Below are 22,060 nucleotides of genomic sequence, written 5' to 3'. Positions count from 1 at the left end.
ACACACACACACACACACACACACACACACACACACACACACACACACACACACACACACACACACACACACACACACACACACACACACAGAGTAGAGGCCCACAGCTGACTTGCAGGGCTCAGCCCTGGACTTCCCAGGGGAGGAAAGCCGAGACGTTGGCCCTCCCGGGTTCCTAGAGAGGCCGCCGAGGCTGGGGCGGCGCCGCGCGTGCGCGATGCGGCCGGCGGAGGTTAAGGGCGGGCGGTGGGCGTGAGGCCCGGCGCGGCGGCCGGAGGTCCGAGTGTCCGGTGTCCGCGCGAGTCGGTGAGCGGCGCGGCGGGATGCTGGCGGGGCTGGGGGCGGCGGGGCGGCCCAGGGGCGCTGAGGGATCGGGGCGCAGGGCGCGCCGGGGCGGCGGCGGCCGGGCCCGGAGGCAGCGCCGGGCGCGAGGGGGCAGAGCCGGGGCTCGGGGGGGCGGCGGCTGCGAGCGCCGCTGGGACCTGCGGGGCCGCCCCGGGGCGCCCAGGTGGGGCCCAGGGAACGCGCTGCAGCCTCTGCCTTATCGCCGTCGTTAGGCGAACAAAGAGACTAATTAGGGACGATCAGATAGGTAGACGCCCCCCGGTGAGTGTGAGAAAAAAGTAAAAGTAACTGCGAAGGTGGAGATTTTTGTATGCGGGATACCTGGCTTTGAAATATTTGCATGCTGATTTAGATTCGAACGCACATTTTATGCAAACCAGGGTTTTCCTGCTTCTTAAACACACGCACACACACACACACACACACACACACACGCGCGCGCGCGCGCGCGCACGTACGCACGCACACGCACATACCCCCCTTTTAGGGGTTGGACAGTCCAGCGGGCGGGGCTTATGCCTTGCTTGCTTCTGACCTGGGTGGCATGGGTTCGATCCTCAGCACCCCTTATGGTCCTCTGAGTCCGGGCCCATATGGCCCAAACAAAACAAAAGCCCAAACCTTTTAAAGTACTGGGTTAAAATTACCTGTTTACTTCAAGACACAAAACCTTTCCATTTTCATCACTTAAAAGCATAATTTGGTGGCGTTTAAGTATATTGACATTATTACCTAATTAAAAAAAATATTTTTGCCTTTTGGGCCACACCGTTGGTGCCCTGGGCTTACTCCTGACTCCGTGCTCAGGGTTCTTCCCTGGTGGTGCTCAGAGGGATCATATGGGGTACTGGAGATCAAACCCAGGCCTGTTGCATGCAAAGCATGCGCCCTAACCTCTGACCTCTATATTGTTACTTTTTGAAGATTTATCTTTAACTTGTGGAATGCCTCTCTTCTCCGAAATCGTTTAGAATTTGTGGGCCAGAAAGGTATAGCTCTGAGGACTGGAGTGATGCCTCGCATTGGGGAATCTTGACTTTTATTCCTCATACAGAATATGGGGAATATTTGCTTGCTCCTCCCTGAGTCACACCTCCAGCACCTTTACACCTGGCACCAGACCAAACCAAGCAAAAAAAAAAAATTTATGCTAACATTAGAACACTATGCAAGTATATACCTTGATCCCCACCCCCCCACCCCCCGCCAGCTCCATATAGGCTACATGAAGATTTACATGTGTAATGCGTGGTATTTGTGAAGAAAAGGACACATTTTGTTTTTTTTTCTAGTGGTTGTCTCTGCTTTCAAAATGAAAAGAGTACAAGGAATAGTCTTTAATCATAGGGTTCAGCTCTAACCTTTGAAGCCAATTCCACTGTCCTTATATAGACCTGAGAAATCAAGAATATTTTTCCTAAGTTGAGAGTGATGGCCAGGAAAGAGCATCATCCTGTTTCCATCTGTCTGTAGTTGAAAACTGAAAACCCACCAATACTGGCTGGTTATTTTGTGAGAAAATGTCAGCTCGTCTGTGTTAGGGCACGGATCGAGATTTCCCTTTAACAACAAAGAAACTCCAGAGACTGCAAACAGCAAGCAGGGTTTATTGTAAGACTGGCTAGCCAGGGTCGAGCTGCCTACGTGGACACGCATGTCCAGCAGGTTAGGAAAGACCCCGAGCTTCTCCAAAGGAGATCTTATATAGGCCTTCACCGGCCATTACAGCAGAGCACGTGCATTTCATAGCCAATAGATTTGTAACAGCACATACTTTACTAACCAATCCATTTAAAAGTGCATCACTCCTTAGCCTATAGTTTAAAGGTCAGCATTTGTGTCAGTGCTTAAGAACGTCCTGGTTTTTAGGGCAGTCCTGGGTCTTGTGACATGGGTCATGTGAGAGACATCTGGTTATCTGGTCTGACCCTCACCCTTCTCGGGACTTGCAACTTGGGGCACCTGTATCGGAGCACCTGTATCGGAGTTCCTTGCTCAGGGACAGAAAAACAATTATTTTGCAATAATTGTTCCTCTAAAGAGGATCTGAAAAAGCTATCTAGATCTGTTCCTCACAGTCTGGCTGTTTAGGAGGTGATGATGAGTCTGTTCCTACGTGTTCTGTTAATGCTGAAGAAAGGCAGACAAATTTGGTTTTCTAAAGCAATCACCCTTTACTGCAGGATGAAAGTAGGAGAATGTTTTGAAGCTAATCTTCAGCATGTACTTAAAAGGAAATCTGTCACCATTAAGTTTTCTGTGGCTCATGGAAGTATTGCTATGGAAGCATTCTGTGATGGCAGAGACTTGGCTGAGAGTGAAATCACATACACTTCACCTGATTTTGCGGAGTTTGTAGGTGAGAATAAGAGATATTTAATGAAGATTCTCAAAGGAAAACAAACTAAGCTTCACTTAGTTTGAAAGATGAAGCTGCAAAGAGAAAAGGAGCACAGTGTCCCTGAAAATTCTCAGGAAATTTCTGGAACTTCCCTGCTCAATTAAATCCATTTTCATTCTGGAGGGCATCCAGGGTTAGGTAGGAAGTGCTGGGAAAGAACACCGCCTTCAGCTCAGGCTGCTCCCCAGCCCCAGGGACTCACAGTTATGATATACTTAGTAAGTTGATTTAGTGAAGCTTTCCTTTTGTCCTCTGTAAATTCAGAGCTGGGAGGAGAGGATGCCTGCTCTTTTATTTGTTTGTTTCTTTTTGGGTCACACCCGGCATTGTTTAGGGGTTACTCCTGGCTCATGCACTCAGGAATTACTCCTGGTGGTGCTCGAGGAACCATATGGGATGCTGGGAATCGAACCCGGGTCGGCCTCATGCAAGGCAAACAACCTATCCGCTGTGCTATCGCTCCAACCTTGAGGATGCCTGCTCTTAATAGGGTAGTTCAGCTCACTGGTCCCTGTCTTTCCTCTGCCCCCCCCCCCCCGCCGCCATTGGTGTTATTCGCAGTGGTGCTCAGAGGCTACCCTAGCTCCCTGCTCCCGAATCATTCCCTATGGGGCTAGGCCCAGCGTCCATCAGTTTGCTCTGGGGTTTCATTCAGGAAAATTTGAATGGCTTAGGAGTTTTTTAGCTTTGACCTTGTAAAGTTTCGCTTCATTTCTTTCTTTCCTCCCCCACACCCCCTTCCCCATACCCAGTGGTGCTCAGGTGCTCAGGGCTTATTCCTGGCTCTGTGCTTAGGGATCACTCCTGGCAGTGCTCAGGGGACCTATCCTGGGTGCTGGGGATCAACCAGGTTGAGCATGTGCAAGATAAGCACCTTACCTGCTTTATTCTCTCTCTCCAGCCCCAAACTTTCCTTTGATTGGAGGTCTTGAAATCCTCTGCAATATTTATAGGCGATGTTCTTATCTTTCTGTCTGCTCGTTCTTGACAAATACTGCTCTTATCTCTTTGAACATTTATGCAGCAGCAGCAGTTCCAGGCAGATCAGTTCAGAGGCTTATTTTTGGTGGTAATTTCACTGTGGGTTTCAGTTTCCGAAGATAGATCAGATGCCCTTTATGTTATGTTTATTTCTTCCCTTCCCAATATTTCTGTGTGGCCTGAGTCTGTTTTCTTTAGGTTTTGGGCTACACCCAGCTGTGCTCTGGGGTTTTTCCTGGCCCTTTGTTGAGGAGGGAGCCCTAACAGTGCTCAGGAGGCCATCTGTGATGCTGGGCTGTTTGGATCAGGGCCAGCAGGATGCAAGGTCTTGACTATCTTGTACTATCTCTCACCCCAAAATTCTTTTCTGTAACCCCACTAGGCTTTCCTTCACCCTTCGCATCATTCTAATTCTTCTCATACTTTCATTTTCTGTTTCATTCTTGGTTTTGGGGACATCTTCTGCAGGTCCTAGGATGGGCGTCTCTTCCCGGCTTGTTGCTTGTTACTTGAGGAGGGCCTTGCGTGGGGGTGGGGCTCATTTCCCAGTGTTGCTGGAAGGGGTGGGGGGTGGGGCAGACTTGTCGGGGCTAATGGGCCCTTTTGAATGGGAAGCGGTTGCTCCAGCCAGTCAGGCAGTGTCCCCCACGCTTCATTTCCTTTCACCTTTCCAGTCTGTTCTCCAGTTTTTGTTTTGGGCCAGGGCTGTTTTAGAGCTGGGGCCTTTCCTGGTGGTGCTGGGAATGGAACACAGGGCACACTTCACATGTGCAAGGTGAGGGCCCTCCCAGTGAGCTGCAGCCCCACCCCTTTTGGACCCTGAAAGCCTCGGCTTTCAGCTTCCTCCTGAGCATTTGACTCTGCTGCTCATTTGTTTTACCTGCAGGAACCCGGCAAGGCTGGGACCTGCCCCTGGGACCCGCCCCCCCTTTGGTGTGAAGGCGGCCCTTCTCCCTGGGGCTGTGTCGTCTTGCCTCACTCCCACTCTGTAGGTCTTCACTTTACTCTGTTTTCTCTCATTTTCCTTAGTTTCCGGTTTTGTTTCTCCCCCCATCCTCTCTTTTTGAAGACCACACTCAGGAGGGTTCAGGGGCTCTTCCTGGCTCTGTGCTCAGGAGGGACTCCCCCACCCCCCACCCCCTGCCCCGGATCGTCTCAGGGACCATCTGGGGTACTTGGGGTTGAACTCCTGTCAGCCGTTTGCCAGATAAGTACCTTGGCTCCTTTCCTGTCTGTCTCCGGCCTCCCCTCCCCTTCCCCATCCCTTCTCCCCTCATCCCTCCCTGTTCACTGCCCAAACTCCAGCAGCTTCTTCAGCAGGCTTGATCTCTGCTGAGTTCTTTCCTCAGCTCAGCCTGGCCCTGGGATCAGGATCCTCCTTTTCTGGAAAACAGGTTAAGCCAGTTTCCTGGACAGCCTGGGAGATGGGGAGCAGGTATTGATTTCTCAGAACGTGGGAGGCGTGGGAGGCGGTGAGCTCAGCATTCATGCTTCTTCCCACACCCCCTTTTGCCTTCTCGCTGGTTTCTGTGGTGGTCCAGGGATTGCGCACGCCTGGTTGTGCTACCCCCACTCCCGGCCGTGCTCCCTGGGGTCACTCCCTTCATGGGGGTGCTCACGCTGTTCGCTACAGAGCTTCATAGTGACCGCTCATTTCCCTCCTGGTGCTCCCACACCCTTGGTTGCTGTGCACCAGGGATTGCGTCATGGTGGCACTGGGGGTGGGGGGATGGGCTCCCATGCCCACGCGGCAGAGCCCACGACAGCGCATGTGGGCACATAGGTCGGTGCTGGGGATGGATCTCACAGCCTTTAGACTGAATGGCAGGCACTTTACCATCAGTCCTTATCTATTGCTTTGTGTTTATTTCTTACTGGGGAGGTCTTTCAAATGATGCTTGGGAGTTCTCAGGGTCCCACTGGTGATTCTTGGCTATCTGAACTGGTGGTTCAGTAGTCTGAGCCTGCGGGTCTGAGGATTTGGTGCTGAATGGGTCCTGCAGTGCCAGGGATACCCAGACCATCCCTTTTTGTTGCCGAGGTCCTTAGGGCCACACCCAGCAATACTCGGGGACATTGTGTTGCCGGGAATTGAACCTGTGTTGGATGCATACCAGTGCCCTCACCACTGTACTGTCTCCCTATCCCTTTGTCCCTTTTTTTTTTTTTAAATTGAAGGTGGTGGTTGGGCCACACCTGGCTGTGCTCAGGACTTCTGGCTTTTTGCTCATGAATCAGCTCCTGATGGGACTTGGGGTACCGTATAAGGATGCTGGGTATGTGTGCAAGGCATTTGTGTGCAAGGCAAGTGCCCTTACCTGGACTCTCTTTCCTGCCCCTCTTTTTTTTCTTTTAAACACAGAATTATTGATCATTTTGCTATTACACCAGTTCAAGGAGTATAGATAAAACAGGAAGGAGGAGGACAGGTAGAGGAGATAATGAGTGAAAACACGTAGGAAGACTCTTATAAGAGTTTTGCTTGTGTGTGTACATTCTTGCTTTAAAATACAAATTTTTTTTTCGTAGCTGTAATTCTGCAAATATGGCTGTTTGGGGGAGGGCACACCCAGCCATGCTCAGGAGACCATGTGGTACCAGGGATTGAATTGGGGTCGACCCCCTGCAAGGCAAACACTTTATCACTATTCTCCTGTCCCTAATTTTGAAAACATTTTGTTGTGGGGGCTCACCCAGTAGTGCTTGGGGGCTGCTCTGGGCTCTGTGTGCTCGAGCTGCTCCCTTCAGTGTCCAGGGGACCATGTCATGCTGATTTTTGAACCAGGTCTGTGACAGTGTATGCTCAGCCTTCTGAATTCTCTCTCTGGCCCCCAAGTTTTTTGTTTACTTCTTTGGGGAGCCACATTTGACAGTCCTAGGGAGCTACTCGTACTCCTGGCTCCCTGCTTGGTGGGTTGCTTCTGACGGTGTTTGGGGATCCGTGCAGTGCAGCCAGGTTTCTTTCATTTTTTGGTTTTTGGGCCACACCCAGTAGTGCTCAAGCCCTACTCCTGGCTCTGTGCTCCCTGGTGGGGCTTTAGTGGGTGGGTGGGGGCAGATGAAGTGCCAGGAATCAAATTTGCGTCGGCTGTGTGCAAGGCAAGTGCCCTGCCCATTGTGCTATCTCTTTGTCCCTGCAACCATAGTTTCTGTTGACCAAATGAAGGCATGCAGAGTTTATGTGCAAAGCCTGAGCTCAGCCCATTGTGCTCCCTCTCTCATCCCAAACTATGTGAATTTATTCTGGGAAATTTGGAAAAGACGGAACGCATAAAGAGGAAAGTAACAGTAATTTCAAAAACTTAGGAGTAAGCTCTCTTATATTTTTGCATATTTGCATTAATCATTTTCTACATGTACTCTAGGAATAAAAAAGAAATAGTCTGTGTATGTAGTGTTAAAAAATCCCGGGGCCCTGGAAGATGGCTTTTGCTTTTAGAACTTGCCTTTCAAAACACAAGGCCCAGAATTCAGTCCTTGGTCCCACATCTTGGGGATCCCACCTAGTCAAGAGGCGGGGGGAGGGGGGAAAATCAAGTCACGGTAGTTTTAAAGTGTCATTCCCAACTTTATGCCCACAACTAGAGTTTCTGTTGTCAGTTTCTGCAGAACTCTAAAATGAACAATTATTTGGTTTCCAGGGAGTTACAATTTTGGCACAAAGCCCAGGGCAAAGCCAGAGTGTCCTGTGCAGGGGATTTGTACTGGAGTGTGTATTTACTTTCTTGAGAATGTTAACCTGAATTACATATGTTATTGTAGTTCATTATGAGTAGTTGAAGGTCAGAGTCTTGACAGTTCACTGGGATTTATCATATCTTCTCTATTCCCGAAGAAATCCTTGTTTTCAGTGGGTCTGATTCTAAAATTCAGCAGCTTCGGTTTTTAGTCGTCAGCACAGTAGAAAGAGTTCATTGTCAGCACTTTTTATCGGTGCATAGTCAGCAAAAAAATTATAGTTTATAAAAGGGATGTTCAGTTCACAAATGGCCTCAACATTGCTAAGTGTTTATAAGTGTTTACATTATGAATCCTTCCTGGCCATTTTTTTGGGAGGGGGGGTCAAACTGGCAGTGTTCACATCTTACTCCTGCCTCTGTGCTCAGGGATTACTCCTTGCTGGCTCTGGGAACTATATGTGATCCCAGGGCTCAAACCTGGGCTGTCCACATGGAAGGCAAATTCCTTACCCTTTGTACTATCTCTCTGGCCCCTCTAGGCTGCTTTTAGTTCCTTTGCAGATGTCTATGGTATATGTCACACACCCAGATACTTATTATACACGTATGATCATAGTTTTTTCTGCAGTTCTACCTTGGATTTCTTTTTCTTTTCTTTTCTTTTCTTTCTTTCTTTCTTTCTTTCTTTCTTTCTTTCTTTCCTTTTCTTTTTTTTTTAACAGCATTGAGCCCATGTCCTCGTTCATGCAAGGCAATTACTCTACCACTGAGCTGTATCCTTGGACTCTAGCATGGCCTTTTCCACTTAACAGATCAGAGCAGGACAGCTTTTCCTGTTTTGCAGGGAGACTTAAGACTGGCTTTGAAGCGAAAACGTTTCCTTGTGAAGAGATAAAAAGCTCTCCTGCTGGCCCAAAGGACTACTCCCACAGGAGCCCCAGGCTCAGTCTCGGGCACTGCCCGGTCCCCCAAGCACTGCTGGAAGTGATTTCAGGTACTGCTGAGTGCGAGCCCATGCTACTGCCACTCTTCCCCCAGAAAGGGCCCTCACAAGCTTGTGCCTTAGGTGGGGGACTAGTTTTCCCTCCCTCATGCTTAATCTAACTGCCCATGATCTGCTTAGATGAAGTTTTTCTTCCTACTAGTTTTGTTTATTTGTTTTTGGGCTACATCAGCTGTGCTCAGTGCTTCCTCCTGGCTCTGTGCTCAGGGAACACTAATGATGGGGCTCAGGGGACCACCTGGGATACCAGGGATGGGACCTGTATTGGCTCTCTGCAAGGCAAATGTCCTGCCTTCTGTATTGTCTCTCCAGCCCCCATCGCAGATATTTTTGGCTGCCATGCTCAGAGCCCTCCCCCCCCCATTGTGTGTTTCAGACCTCTTAAGTGAGGGGGCAGTGCTTCTTACAGTAGCTTGTAGTGTGGTGCTGTCACCTGCTTCTCCTGTATCAGATTGACTGTGAAGTGGTCACAAAGGGTCACAAGTATGTCCCACTGGTGGTCAGCTTCATCGTCCAGTGATCAGGGAAGCAATTATGTTGATACTCAGGGGTCTAGTGCAGTCTAAATGTTGTGTGGCATTGTATCCTATACATGCTCTACTTTTATTTAGCATTGCTGTTGTGAGTATGTTATTTCTAATACTGTGGTATGGTAAATACTCATGTAAAATATCACTGTCACTGTCCTCCCATTGTTCATCAGTTTACTCAAGCGGGCCCAGTAACGTCCCCATTGTGAGACTTGTTGTAACGGTGTTTGGCATATCGAATATGTCATGGGGAGCTTGCCAGGCTTTGCCGTGTGGGCGAGATATTCTAGGTAGCTTTCCGGACTCTTCGATAGGGGTAGAGGAATTGAACCCGGCTCAGCTGGGCCGTCCGCATGCAAGGCAAACGCCCTACCGCTGTGCTTTCACTCTGGCCAATGTAAAATATATGGTTTTAAATTTTGCATTCTTAGAAGTGAAATTCCTGGCACATAATAGGACTTATTTGCTGCAAATGTTCATTTTGCCGTTCTGTTCCTGATGAGTGTATACATTTACCCTTCTGTCAGTGGTTTACTTTTGAGTGTTTTAGATAAGAGATTTTAAATTACCTGGTTCATATGTCACTCCTTTTCTTTTTTTTTTTTCCTTTTTTGGTCATACCCAGCAATGCTCAGGGGTTACTCCTGGCTCTGCACTCAGGAATTACTCCTGGTGGTGCTTGGGATCCATATGGGACGCCAGGGATCGAACCCGGGTCAGCCGTGTGCAAGGCGAACGCCCTACTATCTGTACTATCCTCCGTCCCTCCCTTTATTTATTTGTTTGTTTTTGGGCCATACCTGGAGGTGCTCAGGACTTACTCCTGGCTCTCTGTGCAGGGGTCACAGAGAACCAGGGGTCCTGGTGGGGTTTGGTACCATATGGGGTACTGGTACTCAAACCCATTTCTACTACTTGCAAGGCAAGTACTCTGCCTGCTGTGCTATATTCCATGAATTTTTGGGGGGGTTCAGTTTGTTTGGGGGCCACACTGGGTGGTGGTCAGGGCCTCCTGGCTTTGGTTTTGTGTTAGAGGGTTCGAGGGCTGTTCCCAGTAATGCTCAGGGGAACTGTGTGGTGCTGGGGATTGAAAGCCAGGCTCTCCCTTTGAGCTCTCTCTGACAGTGAAGTTAATTCTTTATCTTATCTTTTCTTCCTTTTTTAAAAATCATGTTTCTTCTTATCTGTATCAGAACTTATCTTATCTGTACAGAACAGTGAGTTCTGGGTTACAGAAGAGGATTTAGTCTCAAAGTCTTTGTTCACACGTCAAACAAACACCCACACAGAGGCTGAGAAGTGATATTTATTTATTTATTTTAGGGTGTTTTGTTTTGTTTTTCTTGTAGAATCACTGTGAGATACAACTGCACAGCTGTCATGATTGAGTTTTAGTCACACAGTGATCGATCACCCATCCCTCCACCAGTGCACATTTTCCACCACAATGTCCCCAGTATCCCTCCCACCACCCCCACCCCACCCTACCCCACCCCACCCCCTGCCTCTGTGGCAGGCAATTGAGTAAGTGACCCCGTAAGACCCCGTAAGTGGTCTTTTTTTGGTTTGTTTTTTGTTTGTTTGTTTGTTTTGCTTTTTGGGTCACACCCAGCAATGCTCAGGGGTTACTCCTGGCTTTGCACTCAGGAATTACTCCTGGCAGTACTTGGGGGACCATATGGAATGCCGGGGATCGAACCCAGGTCAGCCACATGCAAGGCAAACACCCTACCGGCTGTGCTATCGCTCCGGCCCAGGTCTTTGTGCCCTTGTCAACAATAAATTAGCCTCATGAGTTGATCTTCCATTTCCCCTCCCCCTTCCTGATGCTGCTGCAGGATAGGCTGCACCTTGGATGCCCAAGGCCTACTCTGAAAGCATTTGCCAGTCACTGAACTCTCAAGTTCTGCTGCTTAGACACTCTTTTGGTGCAGGGCTCACAGATGCCTCTCGGCATGTGGAGCAGTGCTGGGGATCACTCTCCTTTTAGTGGTTTTGGGGCTTCACCCTGTTACTCCTGGCTCTGCACTCAGGAATCACTCCTGGCCGTGCTTGGGGGACCATGTGCCATGTCGGGATTGAATCCGGATTGGCCGCGTACAAGGCAAATACTCCTCTACCCTCTGTGCTCAGTTGCTCGTGCCTGGATCGCTCTTGGCCAGTGGGGTACTGGTGGGTGTTGAACTCCTGGCCTGCGGGACTATGGTGCTGTCCTGTAGTGCTGTCCCCCGGCCCTGCTTTTCAGTCCACCGCAGGAAACCCACTGGGATTGTCCTGCCCTCAGTCTTTGGTTTAAATCTTTAATCTCTTCTTGGTGTTTCACAACTTTCAGGGTACAGGTTTTGCTGTTTTAAGTTCATTCCAAAATATTTTATTTTTTTTCGTGTGCTTATCAATAGAATTATTTTCTTTTAAAAATATATACCTAAAAGTGTTTTTTAGCAGATTAACTTTTCCCTTCTCTTTGTTGTTGTTGCATTGACTGGGGGCTACCACTTAGTTGTGGTGCTTGCACACCTCTATAGTTGTGGTGCTCGGGGGGGGGGTCACACTCTGAAATGGCAGTTCTCTTTGTGGGGAAGGGGCATGGGGAACTGGGGGTGGTCACACACTTGAATCACAGTACTCACCAGGCGTCACACACTTGGTGGTGGTGCACCACAGAGGAATCACAGGAAGCTGGGTTGCAGGAAGCATCAGGACTCCCCTCCTCTCTTCTCAGCTCTCTCTCCTCTCCACTTTTGTCTCCTCCTCTCCCCTTTCCTCTTCTCTTCTTCCCTCTTTCCCTCTCCTCCCCTCTCCTCCCCTCCCCTCCCCTCCCCTTTTTCTCTCTTCCCTCCCTTCCCTCCTCTTTCCTTGCCTGTCCTCCTCTGTCCTCTCTTCTCCTTTTTCCTCTCCTCCCCTCCCTCTCATCTCCTTTCCTTCCTTCCCCTCCTCACCTCTCCCCTCTCTTCCAGGTTGACAGTACCTGGGGACCATGCCCAGCACTGTTCCGGGGTCTCCCGGACTATACCTGGCAGTGCTTAGAGGACCACGTAGTGTCGGGTCAAACGCAGCCCTCCCACATGAGATCATGTGCTTTAGCCCATTGAGCTATCTCCTCAGTCCCTGTGAATAATTTAGTTTAACAGAATTTTATTACTTTATTCATATCCCCCCCCCCCACCTTCCCCTCTATTGATGTGACACGTCTGGGGTTGCGTGCCTGGGGTGTGCACCTTGGTTGTGTTCGTATACACCTGGCTGGGCCGTAACTGGAGATCACAGACAGCAGATCTGCTGGGCACAAGGAGCAGAGTGGCTTGGGCTGTACTTGGCACCTGTGCTGGCATGAGGCATCGAACTCACCATGCCACTGGGTGCTTGGCCATCTCCTGCCCCTCCCTCTCCCCTTGGTCCATTGGTGTCTTGTGCCAGCCAGGCACTTGGTAGATTCTGGGATGTTGTCTTAGTTCACTCCCACACACAAAGAGGTAGCGGGGGTCTGCTTGCTCCTCCGTGGAAATGCTCATGTGCTCTCTTCTTTTTTGTTCTTGTTTGTTTTGGAGGCCACATCCAGGGATGCTCAGGGGTCACTCTTGGCTCTGCACTCAAGAATCTCTCCTGGTAGACATGGGGGGACCATATAGGATGCTGGGGGATCGACCTCTGTACCACCTCTCCAGGTCACTTGCTTTTTTCTTGTACAGCTAAAGGTGATTCCAGCTAACAGGGTGTAGTTGCTTTACCTCATTTCCACTGGCCTTCTGAATAGTAAAATTGGCTATTTCAGTCTCTTGCCAGTGACATCATGTATTCCAGCAAATGGCATTGTCCGTCGAGGTGCTAGCCACAGAGCTTCCAAGGACCCAGCAGTGACACGGCAGATTCAGGCGTGGTGTGCATCCTGCCGGGCGGATCCTGAGCCTCCGCGATGCCTCCGGGCAGGTGGCACGCCGTCCGCCCCGCCCAAGCCCAGGCTCTGAGGGAGCGGGGCCGACTGCAGCCGGTCAAGAAGGAAGACGATGACGACGGCTTCGCGTCCGTGCAGGCCGCCAGGCCACAGACGCTCAATCGGCCCGGCCAGGAACTGTTCCGTCAGCTCTTCCGGCAGCTTCGCTACCACGAGTCCTCTGGGCCCGTGGAGACTCTGAGCCGACTCCGGGAGCTCTGCCGTTGGTGGCTGCGGCCCGATGTGCTCTCCAAGGCCCAGATCCTGGAGCTGCTGGTGCTGGAGCAATTCCTGAGCATCCTGCCTGGGGAGCTGCGCACCTGGGTACAGCTGCATCACCCTGAGAGTGGCGAGGAGGCTGTGGCCCTGCTGGAAGAGCTGCAGAGGGACCTTGATGGGACCCTACTGAGGGTGAGTGTGATGGGGGTGGGGGGCGCCCGCTGAACTCTGCCTGCCAGAGAGCTCGTGGGGAGCAGCAGGGGGTGGGCTTCTTTCTGCTTCAGCATCGCAGCATTTTCTTCCTGTGGTCCCTGAGCTGGACTCAGCCACAGAGCTTTGACAGGAAGCACTTTGCACCTTTCCAGAGGAGGATAAGCTCCAGGAGGAAGGCCAGTGAGAAGCCATACTTAATAGTAGGGACTTGGCATGCAGTGACTATCTGTCCTCGCCACTCTCCAGCTGGCCTGGATACTCGACCTGGGAGGTGGCGGTGGTGGGACGTGGTGGGCAGGGAGGGGGAGTGTGGTGTTCTGGCCAGGCCTGGGGCTTCTGTGTGCATGGCAGGACTTGAGACAGTGGTCTCTGTGCATCTTCTTCCTTGGGAGGCTTTGAGGATTGGTTCTGTACTGGGAAGGGGAGGGGGAGAATGCGGAGGGGGTAGCCAGGGGCTAGGAGGTGGGAAGATTTCCATCTTAACTTCATTTCATAGCCTCCGTTATTTGTGTGTGCTTCAGAGCCTGCTCATTGAACTGAGCATGCCGAGGCAATTTAGGGACAAGACTCGTGTTCAGGACGTGTTGGAGCATCTGTTGCCCGTGCCTGGCCCAGGCTGGCTGCTCTCCCAGCAGCCCCAGTGCCCAAGCTGTGGGTAGAGCAGAGAAGGTCAGAGTCACTCTTCCTGCCCCCCAGCCCAGGGAAGCTTCTCAGTACCTCCTCTGTCCTTGAAGTTTTTTGTTTTGGAGCCACATTTGACAATGCTCAGGGTTTACTCCTGCCTTTGCTTGGGGATCACTCCTGGCAGTGCTTGGGGGATCATGTGGGATACCAGGGATTGAACCTGGGTTATCCACAAGCCTTACTCACTGTTTTATACCTCTGACTCTGTTTGGAGGTGTTTTGGGCTTTTTTTTTTTTTTTTTGGTTTAATTCTCAGCACCCCTTATGATCCCTTGAACATTGCCAGGAGTAATTCCCGAGTGCAGAGCAAGGAGTAACTTCCTGAACACTACTGGGTGTGATTCAAGAACCAAAAAATGGTAAGTAGAGCATAAAACACAGGCTGGGAGAAAGCCTCCCAAATTCCAAAAAATAAACAGGAAACCTCAAGCTGCTTGTAGCTGACAGTTACCTGCTGTGTAACCAGATATCAGAAACAGAAAATGAGAGAGTTTGCTAAGGCTCTTTTGGCTGTGCTTCTGTGTTGTTTTTCATTCTTTGGGAGAAACTGGAGGCAGATAACTATGACCGTCATCTTTAGTCGGTGGATGAGATACATCTGGATGAGATACACCACAGCCTCAAGCTGATCTAAAATTTATATATCAGTGTCAAGAGTGTGTTGGCCTCGGGACCAAAACAATTCGAAATTTATTGGCTGTGACTTCATCATCATCAGGAGAGAGCCTGCTGAAGAGACCCGATCTATCTGAAATCCCAGGGAAAGTGCCATTTCTGTCCAGGGCACTGCTTGGTTGAGCACTAGCTTTTTTTTCTTTTTTTTTTTTTTTTGGTTGTTTTGGAGCCACACCTCGTAGTGCTCAGGGTTACTCCTAGCTCTGCACTCAGGAATCCCTCCTGGTGGAGCTTAGGGACCCATAAGGGATTCTGAGAATTGAACCTGGGTCGGCCGCCTACCAGGCAAGACCTTCCCCACTGTACTGTCTGTCCAGCCCCATGTTTTGACTGGAGACGTTTTCCCCTCTCTTGGTTCCACAGCTGGTCCTTGGGATTAATACTGCTATCTTGTTTTCCTTATCTTTTTGAGTCTGCACCTCATGGATGCAGTTGCTGCAGGCGCTGGGAGTTTAACCTAGAAGTAGACTTCCTATGAGCAATGCATATTTGAGCCATCTGTGTGACCCTAGCCTGGCTTCTTTAGTTCTATTTCCTGACCAGGAGCTGTTGTGCTGCTCTGACATCACTTTGCTCATCTTGAGTAGTGCCTAGTAGCCGTTACTCCACTGCGTTTCAGCTGGGAACTAGTACAAGTTCAATGCTTAGGGGCAAATATCTCTTCTTGGCAGTTCCAAGTTCCAGGTCCAGGGGGGAGAATGTTGCACTTTCTTAGCTCAGGCTGGAATGGCTCTGCCTCTCTCCTCTGGGGCCTACCCTGTGATGAAGGGTGGGTTGAGGGGTGAGGGACCCTCCTTGGGTTTTCTCTCCCTCCTTCCCTTCCCGTGTCTCGTTTTTCGGTGGCAAGGGCCTAGCTAACCTCTTTGTGGGCTTTGTTGCTTACAGTTGCGTTTGGATTACCCTAGGGCTCCTCTCATGACATTTCCTTTTTGGCAGGACCCCGCCCCTGCCCAGAGCCCAGATGTGCGTTGGATGGGGACAGGAGCCCTGCAGGCGGCACAGGTCTGGCCCCCTGCTTCACTTCTCAGGAGCAGCTCCGCTCGGGAGGACCACCAGGAGCCTCTCTCTGAAACGGGGATGCACGACTTCCCGGCTGGACCGTCTGGTACTCGTGGCCTGCCTCTAAGACCTCAGCCTTATGCCTCATGTCTTAGGAGTGGCCCATAATCTTATTTTTTCCACCATCTGTCCTGTCTTGTCCCTTTACTCTGTGTTCTTCCCCTTCTCTAGCCTCTGCCTGACTAGTTCCCCTTTTGTTGCACATCCCCGTGTCCCCCACTCTTTGACTCCCAGCAGACACTGTGAAATGGGGAGGTATACAGCCATCCAGATCTGTGTGTGGGCTGCCAGCCCTTCCTGGAGTTGGGGGAGTGGGTTTCTCGGTGGGTTGCCCTGGCTCATGGTTCTTTTTTTCTTTCAGAGCCCCCTGCTGCTCAGGTGCCTGCCCTGTTCCAGATAGAGGGGAGCCCCGAAGAGCAGGTAACCCTACAGACTTAGGCCTCGTCCTTAGGTCACCATCCACAGGCTCTCAATGTTTCCTGGCACCCCAGTGTTGCTGGGTAATAGAGTCGCTATGGCTTCCCCAACCTGGGTCTCTGTCCTGTGCCCGCCCATTCATGGACCCGCACTCTGGAGAGGGCAATATTCCCTTGAGCCTCGAACTCTTCTGCTGAGTGCTGTTGTTCTCTTTCACTCTTTCTGAATCTGTCTTCTGCTGAGCCTGCCAGCCATAGTCTTGTGCCTACCTGAAGCTGGAGCTGGTCTCCAGTTCTAGGGCATAGGAATGCAGGGTTTTTTTTTTTTTCAGGAGGCTCTGACTTTCAAGGATGTGGCAGTGACCTTCTCCCAGGATGAGTGGGGGTGGCTGAGCCCAGCCCAGAGGAACCTGTACAAAGATGTGATGCTGGAGAATTATAGGAATGTGACTCCTTTGGGTAAGGAATCAGTATGCTCTTCCTTCAACCTTCCTTTAAAGTAATGTGTACCGGGGGTGGAGAGACAGCTGGCACAGTGGGTAAGGCGCTTGCCTTGCTGCTTACCTTGCATACAGCTGACCTAGATTGCATCCCTGCACCCCATATGGTCCCCAGTGCTGGTCAGGAGTGATCCGAGTGCAGTCGTGAGTAACTCCTGAGCATAGCTGAGTATGGCCCCCCAAACAAAAAATTAAAGTAATAGGTGTCCCTAGAGTGTTGGCTGGTTCAACAGATTTATCTCATGTTTCCACCTCTAGAGAATCCTCCTGATCCTTTGGAGCTTGACTTCGCTTAACCTCTCTCCTCTCTGCTCTGGGCGCTTAGACATGGCCATCTGGGTCTCCAGCTCTAACTTTCTCCACCTGCCTCCTTCCTACATGGACGTCAGGCCTGAGCGGGTCCTAGAGAGAAGTTCTGTATGAGTCCTCTGTCTCCCTGTCTCAGCTTATTTCTTCTTTTCCGCAGTGGGACCATGCACCAAGCCTGCTCTCATCTCCTGGTTGGAAGCAAGAGAGCCATGGGGCCTGAATGCCCCCGTTGCTCAGCCGAATCAGCCGAAGGACAGTCCAGCTACTCCCTCTGCAGGTGAGTTCCAGAGAACCTACCAGGTTCCCTTTCAAGTGTGTCATACCAAGTCACCAGGACCTGATTTCACTGTTCGCTAGAAGAAAGTATTTAACAGTGTTGCTAACCAATTCTGTGCCTCTGGGCTTCTCCCTTCCATCCTGGTCTATTAGATGTACATTTCTGGCCCAGCCTTTTCCCAACAGCTCCCTTTAGTCACTGATTTTGATCCTGTCTGTGCCTTCAGACTGGTAGCCATCTTCTGACCAATAGTTAAAAACCCACTCAGAACTGAATGAGGTAGACCACTGGTTTTCAGCCTTTTCACGGGTTACACTTGTCACCCAGTACTGGCCTACAGATTAGTAGGTGAAATTGCTGTGTTAGGTAATAGGTCTCCCCACTGCTGATTCCACTGTTCCTTCCTTCCCTATTCATCAGTGCTCCTCTTCAGCCCTGTGCCGTGCTCCCACCGAGTTCCCCAGGTCTGCTGCTGCTTTGTGCTCTCAGTAGGCCTTGTCATACTCTGTCCTCTTCTTTGTGGGGTCCATTCCCCCCCCCCACTTTCGCCCAGCTCTCCCAGAGCTCCGCTCTCAGCTCTCGGGAGCCTGCCTGTCAGGCTCTATGCCCAACTTCTCTCCCCTCTCTCACTACCTCGCATCCCCTCTCCATTCTTTTTATTGTTACTCGATGGGATTTCTGTGTTTGTAAAGCTGCTGGGGTGTTCCTGCTTTTCCTCCTGGGATACTCCTTGTGTTTTGCTTCACCACCCAGTTTCCTGGCTTTGTTGTTGTTGTTGTTGTTCCTACTTTCAGCTTCAAGTATAGAAAAGAGCAGAGCCTCTTGTGTTTTATTTTGTACCAGGTGAGCTTCAGATCGAAGACAAGCCTGTCTTAAAGCATGCACCTGTGGAAGAAGCAGAAGCACCAGGGGTGCCATCAAGATGTCCTGCAGCAAGAATTTCTGATGGGAAAGGACTCGCAGTGTCTTTTGACCAGAAAAGGAGATTAAAGGAGCCAGGCGAAAACCATATTCAGGTGAGCGTCAAGAGAGAAGATGCCGGTTTCAGCCAGGAGGCAGGAAAAGAAGCTGAAGAATTAGGAATAAGCAATAATCTTAATCTGAAATATGTTACATATGTGAGAGTTCCCAGAAGAAAGAGATCCCTCAAGCATGGTTTGAGCGGCAGGCACTTCAGAGGGGGTCCGTACCACTACGACCACAAGGAGTTTGGGAAAGGGTTTCGACGCATGATTGGCACTTTCAGCCTACACCCGAGAATCCATGCTGGCCTGAAAGGGAATGCAAAGGATGCGTGTGGGAAAAACTTCAGCCTTAGTGCTCATCACCAGCTCGGGCAGACACTGCACAGAATGGGGACATTGTATAAGTGCAGTGATTGCGGCAGGACTTTCAGCTGTAGCTCCTACCTCGCTTGCCACCAGCGACTCCACACTCAAGAGAAACCCTTTAAATGTAGGGTGTGTGGAAAAGCCTTCAGGTGGAGCTCAAACTGTGTGCGGCACGAGAAAATCCACACTGGAGTCAAACCTTATAAGTGCAGTTTCTGTGACAAGGCGTTCCAACGCTTGTCTGCCTATCGCCTGCACCAGGAAACCCATGCCAAGCAGAAATTTCTAGACTGCACTCAGTATGAGGACGCTCTCACCTATGGTCCATTGTTTCTTCATCATTTGAGGGACCAGACTGGGGAGAAACTCTTTGACTGTAACCAGTGTAGAAAGTCCTTTCACTGTAAGTCCTATGTACTTGAACATCAAAGGATCCACACCCAGGAAAAGCCCTATAAATGTTCCAAGTGTAGGAAAACCTTTCGGTGGAGGTCAAACTTTACTCGTCACATGAGACTACACCACGAAGAAAAGTTCTATCAAGACCAGGAGCCCCACAGAGAAGAACAGTTGCATCCGGATCAAGAGGAGTATAGCGAAGACTTCCGGCAGCCCTCCAACTACAGCCAGCCCCAGACTGCGCCCACGGAGGACAAAGCTTTTCTGTGTCAGCAGTGTGGGAAAACTTTTATTCGAAAGAAGTCTCTTATTAATCATCAGAAAACTCACACAGGTGAGAAATCATACCAGTGTGGTGAATGTCCAAAGGAGTTCACTCATCGGTCAGCGTTTGTTTTTCACAAGAAGCAGCACGCCACGGAAAGGAAATCGGAGGACGAGCCGTCGTTCAGTCAGGACACAGCATTCCAAGCTCCTCAGAGCAGTCACGCCACAGAGGAACCCTACAAATGTGGCCAGTGTGGCAAGGCCTTTCGTAACCACTCGTTCCTTCTTATCCATCAGCGAATCCATACCAGGGAGAAGCCATATAAATGCAGGGAGTGTGGGAAAACTTTCAGATGGAGCTCTAACCTTTCTAGACATCAGAGGATCCACACTTTGAAAAAACAGTACGAATACCATGAAAGTGAAAATCTGACCAGCATGCAGCCGCAAATCTCCTCTGATGGAAAACCCTTCTGGTGCCAAGAGTGTGGCAAATCCTTCACCCGGAAGAGATCTCTTTTAGACCATAAGGGAATACACAGTGGAGAGAAACGCTACAAGTGTAACCTGTGTGGGAAATCCTACGACAGAAATTACCGCCTTGTTAACCATCAGAGAATCCACACGAAAGAGAGACCATTCAAATGCCAGTGGTGTGGGAAAGATTTCATCGGGAGACATACCCTCAACATTCATCAGAGAAAGCATACGCGAGTGATGCAGGATGAATGTGACCTGCTTGGGTTGTCGTCCTCGCAGGACACGGGATTGAGTTTACAAGAGTTCAAGCCAAGTGGGGAGAAACCCCTCGAAGCTTGCGAGGAGAGTTGTGAGCAGAGCCCCGTACTCCCCGAACTCCAGGGCATGTCCCCCGGGAAGAAGTGCCACAAGTGTAGCACGTGTGGGAAAACGTTTGAGAAGAGCTCACAACTCACAAGCCACAAGAGATTCCACACTCGAGAGAGGCCCTTCAAATGCAGGGAGTGTGGGAAGACCTTCAGGTGGTCTTCCAATTTGGCGCGGCACATGAAGAACCACATCAGAGATTAGGCTGGAATGGGACTGTGGAGGATGGGCACCTTGCTGCTGTCCCAGGGGAAGAACGCAGAAAACTCGTCTGAATGTGGAGGATTGAAGAACTCGGGGTGCCGTCTGGCCTGGCCTTTGGGAAGGGAGATTCTGGGGCAGGGTCAGAACAGTTCTCCGAGCCCTCGTGGTGCCCCCTCTGGAGCCAGATCTCCTTTGGGAACTCTGAAGGCAGGAACCGTTGCCTTCTCTGGTGGGACTAACTGGCTGCTGGGAGGGGCCAGAGGGATCTTGAGTTGCTCTTCGGATGGGGCCTGTGGTATTTCCGTCGGACCGTTTAAACAGCAGCAGTGACCGTTCCCGGGTACCCAGGTGCCTCCTGGGGAGTCCCAGTGGCATGAAGTTTGTAACCTGCGCTGCCAGCTCTCCCATCTGCCATCAGTAGTAGAGCTGGATCGAGCAGCGAGTGAGGGAGGGCAGAGTGCTTGGCTCCATTGCCCGGGAACCTCAGAGCTTGGGCAGGACCAGCCCACAGGTGTGGTGGCAGCAGTGGTCTGGAGTCCCCACTGAGTACTCCTGTGTGCCAGGCACTATGGCAGCAGTGACTGGAGCAGGAAATTTTATGTATGTTGTCTTTGGTATCTTGTATCTTCACAGTTATAAACAGATGGACCAATGAAATGTTGGGTATTTGGGGTGGCCCTGTGTATTGCAGATGAAATAATTCAGAGCAGAGGCCTTTCGGGCCAGGTGCTGGAGATGGAATCTGGACCAATCGCCTCCGGGAATGTCAGGTAGGCTCTGCGCCCAGCATGGACAGAGCCATCTGTGAGAGCGGGCTCTCAGGGACTGTGGATGGTTCCACACAGCATTGGGGTCCTCGCTGTGACTGAGCTAACCTTTCTCTGTGGGAGAGCTGGAGCTTTGCGGCCGTTTTGACTTGAGGCACCATATGGCCTAAATCTGAGGCGCATTTTCACGGGTGAATCACAGACCTCAGAACTCGAGGAAATGGCAGAGCAGAAATTTTGTGCAGTTGTCATTCCAATTTCCGTGAATGGGGCACCCTCCCCCCAGCCTGAATTTTCCGAGGCCTCATGTCGCCTATGGTTGTGAGCTGGGGCACGTCTGTGGTGCAGGCCGTTTTTTCTACACCTGGAAACGCCCTTCCGTTTTCGTCCAGTGCTGGTACTCTCGTTCATTCTGACGTCTGTGGGCACTGGAAGATTGGAGCTGTGTGTGAGGTCCCACGGGGTGGCCAGGAGTGAGGTGCTGGGACAGGCATCTCTTGCAGCTCCTTTGGTGCCCACTCACCTTTGTTCTTGGGACATTTTGGTCCCTTGGGGTCTGCTACACCTTTGCCTGCACTCAGCTGTAACTGCCCACTATCTGTGGTCGGGCACACTGCCCCCACTGGCACTACAGGTGACAGGGTATGGAGTGGAGCCCTGCATCCTGGGAGGGACCTCAAAGGATGTGGATCTGGGTCCGAGGCTTGAGCATGCCCATCTCGGCAGGGAGATCTTGGGGATGCTACGGGCCCTCTTTTTGTGTTTTCCCGGTGTGAGATGAGGATGTCTGGCTGTGCTCTGACTCCAAGGGTTAGAGAGTGCAGGTCCAAGCTGAGGTTGTGGGTGGAGGTTCCTGTTGGGGACTAGAGCCCTCATGGGCTGCGGCTGTCACAGCGGGCAGGGCCCAACCAAGGGGATGACCATTTTCCTGTCCTCGTGTTTCACCACTCCTTGTGGTGCCTGGTACCTCATAGAGTTTCTGCCTCAATAGGGGTTTTTAACTGCCATTTTTATAAAATGAGA

General features: G+C 50.8%; 1 protein-coding gene and 1 pseudogene across 1 annotated transcript; one reads left to right on the top strand and one right to left on the bottom strand.

Moving 5' to 3' along the window:
• Positions 1-10,109: 10,109 nt before the first annotated feature.
• Positions 10,110-10,227, bottom strand: LOC130037978 (uncharacterized; annotated as a pseudogene).
• A 2,626-nt stretch (positions 10,228-12,853) lies between these two features.
• On the top strand, positions 12,854-20,277 carry ZNF445 (zinc finger protein 445). Its single transcript, XM_056129147.1, has 6 exons — positions 12,854-13,282; positions 15,599-15,767; positions 16,083-16,141; positions 16,470-16,596; positions 17,104-17,223; positions 18,067-20,277. The coding sequence occupies exons 1-6, from the start codon at positions 12,854-12,856 to the stop codon at positions 20,268-20,270; spliced, it is 3,108 nt and encodes a 1,035-aa protein (XP_055985122.1). The 3' UTR covers positions 20,271-20,277.
• Positions 20,278-22,060: the final 1,783 nt, after the last annotated feature.

The sequence above is a fragment of the Sorex fumeus genome, unplaced genomic scaffold (assembly GCF_029834395.1).
Source record: "Sorex fumeus unplaced genomic scaffold, SorFum_2.1 ptg000072l, whole genome shotgun sequence".
NCBI classification, from domain to species: domain Eukaryota; kingdom Metazoa; phylum Chordata; class Mammalia; order Eulipotyphla; family Soricidae; genus Sorex; species Sorex fumeus.
The sequence above is the reverse complement of the archived record's forward strand: the minus strand, read 5'-3'. Positions and strand labels throughout refer to the sequence as shown.

What these genes read in the sequence shown, in the direction of transcription:
- ZNF445 (XM_056129147.1), top strand. Translation starts at nt 12,854, where the DNA reads ATGCCTCCGGGCAGGTGGCACGCCGTCCGCCCCGCCCAAGCCCAGGCT. An exon ending in CTTCCCGGCTGGACCGTCTG is followed by an intron (nt 15,768 to 16,082) that starts GTACTCGTGGCC and finishes TTTTTCTTTCAG; the next exon opens with AGCCCCCTGCTGCTCAGGTG. An exon ending in AGGGGAGCCCCGAAGAGCAG is followed by an intron (nt 16,142 to 16,469) that starts GTAACCCTACAG and finishes TTTTTTTTTCAG; the next exon opens with GAGGCTCTGACTTTCAAGGA.